The sequence below is a fragment of the Prorops nasuta genome, unplaced genomic scaffold, assembly GCF_024137725.1.
Source record: "Prorops nasuta isolate Cenicafe-Biocafe unplaced genomic scaffold, Cenicafe_Pnas_1.2 PNAS00019, whole genome shotgun sequence".
In the NCBI taxonomy this organism is placed as follows: domain Eukaryota; kingdom Metazoa; phylum Arthropoda; class Insecta; order Hymenoptera; family Bethylidae; genus Prorops; species Prorops nasuta.
The window spans coordinates 2,372,526-2,376,992 of NW_027116816.1; the positions used below are offsets into that span (position 1 = coordinate 2,372,526).

At 37.8% G+C, this 4,467-nt stretch overlaps 1 protein-coding gene across 1 annotated transcript; it reads right to left on the reverse strand.

Moving 5' to 3' along the window:
- Positions 1-649: 649 nt before the first annotated feature.
- Positions 650-4,066, reverse strand: Rh5 (Rhodopsin 5). The gene is made up of 8 exons (XM_066739164.1): positions 3,606-4,066; positions 2,582-2,764; positions 1,984-2,199; positions 1,768-1,898; positions 1,524-1,696; positions 1,277-1,434; positions 1,110-1,205; positions 650-1,028 (listed from the first exon to the last, which is right to left on the reverse strand). Exons 1-8 carry the CDS (start codon positions 3,662-3,664, stop codon positions 917-919), a joined length of 1,128 nt encoding a protein of 375 aa, XP_066595261.1. The 5' UTR covers positions 3,665-4,066; the 3' UTR covers positions 650-916.
- Between the last annotated feature and the right edge of the window lie 401 nt (positions 4,067-4,467).

Consider the following 4,467-nt stretch of genomic DNA (forward strand, 5'->3'; position numbering starts at 1 on the left):
TCATCCCTATGGCAACGCACTTAAGCTCACTTTAGTATTTCAGTCTCGGCTACGACGTTTGCAGCTCTCGTTTACCCCCTCCTGTATCCCTGCCATTGCTGAATAAATGTTGTCCAAGCTGCATTGCTGAAAACTGCAGCTCTCTCTTTCTCCACTTCTTTCTCCTTCTCTCTCTCTCTCTCTCTCTCATAGACATACAAGAAGGTGAGGAGGCATAAAATCAATCGCTCTTTTCAATTCTCATCTCATCCGTTCGTGTTTGACTTGCACCTCTTCTATCAAGATCGGATATAAGAGGGCAGGCACAAAGGTTCAACTTGTTACTGTATCTAAACCTCGCTCGCAGAGATATTGCCGCAGTAATGTTCACTATTTTACATCTACACTTACATTATACATTATACCGAAAGCGCATGAGTGATGCTACACGTGTCGGAAACATCCAACAAACATCTCCGTTTTACATTCACTTCCTGTAGCTTACAAAATTGTGTACTTGATGTCTTGACCTACATATAGTCAAATTGCTTCTAGACGCATCTTGTATAACAATTATTGAACGATATTCCAGCACAGTTAATGATTATAATATGATTAAAGGGAAATTAATCTCTATCCAGAGGAGCTGAGGAATATGGCAAGTCTGGTATAGGATAGATGCTCTTATATTTGCCTTTAATAATATTTATACAAGTTTCAATTATGAGCGTGAAGCCTTTGTTTCTGAACGGAAGATCGTTTATGTCTTGATATAATTGATGTTAAAGTCGTTCAACCATGCGCGATCGTTGCACAATATAATGCTGTTGCAGCTGAAAAGTTTGAAATTACACTAGTGGTGGCTAAAATGTAATTTCGGTTAATCTCAAATGTCTGAAAGTCATCGTAATCGTTTGTCAGAGACCTGTAAAAGATTCTATGCTTCATCCGTTTTTATTTTTTCAGTCTGAGCCGATTGTGCATCGTGGCTTATTTCCGGCTCGTAAATGCCCATCCATTTGCAGCGCTTCTGTAACTCCAGACGGTATCTGCAATAACGGAAACATTCATTCTCAAACAGAGTTGTAATAACGGTCATTTTAGTAATCAATAAAGGCTATAAACGAAACCTGGGATGATTAATCGCATAGATCCACGGATCAATGCAGGACACTGTTTTAGCGAAAACAGCTGGAATCATTGTTGAAAATGGTGTTAACGCATCGCTGAAATAATGGTAAAGATTAGAAGTCTATTTCTATTGTATTATCAACGGTATACGATTCGTGACAGATACCGATTGCCGTAAGCTCCGACCATGGCTACAACAGCGTACGGCGTCCATGAACAAAGGAACAAAAAGAAGATCGTGAAAGCCACTTTGGCAATTTTCATCTCGATGCTCCTCTCCTTATCTTGGTTCGATACTAAAGATTTCACGTTCATTTTTTTAGCCTATCGTAATGAGATCATTGTAGATGATATGTTTATACCATCGTCATTCATTTTTATACTTACGATAATGTGTATTTGAAAATCCATACCTGTTCTCGAAGCATTTTTTCGTGTCTTCGTACAGATTTAATTAATTGCGCGTAAAAGTATGTAATAAGCATAACAGGGATGCAATAGGACCATACGAAGATAGCTCCAACGAACACTTTGGTATCCTGATCTTCCGTCAGAAAATCAAAGCTGCAAGTTGTCAAGAAACCCTCTAAAAAGTGTGAACGTTCGAAATCAATCTTTCTGTAAGTAAAATTTTTTTGACATTTGTTTTCAACAAACCAGGAACGTATCGACCCCAGATTCTTGTAATTGGTAAAATGGAGAAAGGCATAGACCAAAACCAAGTGAAGGCTATTATAACAGCAGCTTGTTTAGCGTTTAGTCTTCCGTCAATTGGACAGGATATAGTTCTGAATTTCAAATATTTACATTGTTCATTTTTGATATTAATATTGTATTAGTTTTATCCGAGGAAAAAGATGAGAAAAGTTTAACCTATAGCGATCAAAAGCGATAGCTGCATTATTAATTGCTGATCCAATTCCGGAAATACTACCAATTGTACCATACACATCACAACCTATTTCCCAGCCGATCATTCGCTCAAGAAAACTGTTCATGATCAGCAATGGCATCTCTGTCATCATCACAAGATCAAACAGTGCTAGATTTACAATAAACATATTTGATGCTGTCCTCAAGGATTTCGATCTGCAAAAAATATTTTGCATTATTGTTGCGCTAAAATAATTCGAATAATACTCTGTTTACACAATAATATCAATATTGACTATAGTTTATCGTTGTAAGGTACTTTAAGTTGGTAAGCATTGAGCTTCACGTGGAAACTCCAAACTAAGCGGAAAGATGGCGCCAGTGTTTACTACCCTTAATACAGGGGTGTCGATTTGAAAAAAGAACCTGACTATTTAAATCAATGGAAAAACGAAAAATAAATAAAAAAATTGAATGGAATAATAAATTAATTCGGCTAACAAAGATAGGATGAAAATGGAAAGGTATATAGGTATATTTTTCAGATGATTATTTTGTTAAGCTTCTATATATTTTAAGCTTAAAGGAAAATACTTACGTTGTAAAAATCCATACAACGCAACCATTACCCACCAAGGACAATACCATCAGCATGAAATACACTAACGCCAGACCCATGTGCCAATATTTTCCGGGTGCAAGATATCCTCTCCAGTGAGGATGTACGAGATCCGAATGATCTGGAGGAAAGTTCCAGCCTAATAAACGTTCTTGCATTTGTCTGTTAAAAAGAAATTTATTCTTTTAAAATACGATGTTTAATTCTACTTATAACAATGCAATATTGATCGAATTAAATAAATAATTCCAAGCTTATCAAACGTACAACGAGGAATGAGGCTATCATCGAGCAAAACATACATGTTATACAGAAAGAAACAGGTGTATTTCTCTTAAAATCATGGTGACCATGCATTTCTCGGCAAAGTTGTGACGAATATTTTCATCCATTACAAATCGTGCCATTGATCATAAGACAAATAAAGGACGAATCAGATATCAGAAATCGGTCATAACTAAGACTCTGTGTCAATGTTTGCTTCAATCGAAAAAGAGCCTTGGCCAATTTCTCTGGCTCCTATATTAATAATTGTAGAGGAAAAAAGTTCGATGGACACATCCAACTCTTGGCGGAATAATCTTATGGATGACTAATTCAATTTTGTTCCACTAAAAAAGAAAATGATGGGAAGCTTCTTCCGTATTTTAAAGGTAAAGAATTTTTTGCCACTGGCAATCTAACTCTGCCAAAAATTAAAACTGCAAGTTGAAAGACGGCAAATCCTCCGATCAATCCTTAAGCAAATTCGTAAGTAAAAAAAATTTGCTAGGAAAGACTTAAGCGAGTTTTACAACTAATAAATACTTTCGCTCGTAGTTGCGATTCATAAGACTCGTGCACTGAACAACTTTCCGCGAACAGCCAATTTCAATGAAGATTATAATCGGGTTTGCTCGGATAAGAGCAAAGTTGCAACACGTGGATCGAAGCAGGCTAACGACATAGTTTCGAATGATAATAATTGTAAAAAGAGAGGGGAGAGAGAAAACTTGTCACTTACCCGACAGTATTCATGAAGGCCATCGGAGCGTTTACGATAGTTTCGTTGAGGTACAACATATCGAGCGTCGGACTCGTTCAATTCTACTAGCTGATCAGTTGATTTTTCTTTTCGCTTTTGCGCTATCCACAAGCAGATAATCACTGAAAGGGATTGGATCCAGATAGAAAAGGTACAAAGGGAAAAAGCGATTCTGCTCGACGACTGCACACTCGTATTGAGCGAGACAGTCGATAGAACTGGGAAGAGAGGAGAAGAGCGAGAAAAAGAACGATAGGGAGGGAGGGAGCGAGAGAAAAACAGAGAGAAAGAGAGAATTAAAGAAGGGAGAAATAGGAAGAGAGAGCCGCAGATAGAAAGTACAAATTGACAGCGACTTCCGGTGAAATGAAAAGCGTCGAATACTTGAAGTGAGACGCGGCGATGCGGCCTACGTTTGGATCGAAGATACGTTTCGCAGCTCACTTGAACGCCGTTCGACTTATCCTTCCCTTTTATATGCCTCGATTTCAGATCGCGAATAGCGTGTCTACTGAGATCTTAATTCGATTTAAGAATACAAGAAACCTTTTGTTCCGCTGAGTCCGTGTGTCACGCAAGCTGATTCCGGCCCATCGTAATTCGGTGTCCTTCTCCCTACGTCAATCTTCCATCAAGGTCATCGTTGGAAAAGTTATTAACAAACCAAAGCGATGTATATTTCAACTCGACCGTCATATACAATAGTGTTATATAGTAGCTAGTGGAAGTAATAGTTATACCATAGTAGCATTCCAGCAGGTTCGATAAACTTCTGCTTGATCCTGATCAATCTCGCAAAGTTATTAAGTTAGATATTGTTTTTTTCTGATACGTGTGCAGG

Excerpts from the sequence above, each read along its gene's own strand:
- Rh5 (XM_066739164.1), bottom strand. The coding sequence starts at position 3,664 with ATGTTGTACCTCAACGAAACTATCGTAAACGCTCCGATGGCCTTCATG. Across the intron at positions 1,697-1,767 it reads CTGGGGTCGATACGTTCCTG|AGGGTTTCTTGACAACTTGC; the intron begins GTTTGTTGAAAA and ends CACACTTTTTAG. Across the intron at positions 1,029-1,109 it reads TATGCGATTAATCATCCCAG|ATACCGTCTGGAGTTACAGA; the intron begins GTTTCGTTTATA and ends CCGTTATTGCAG.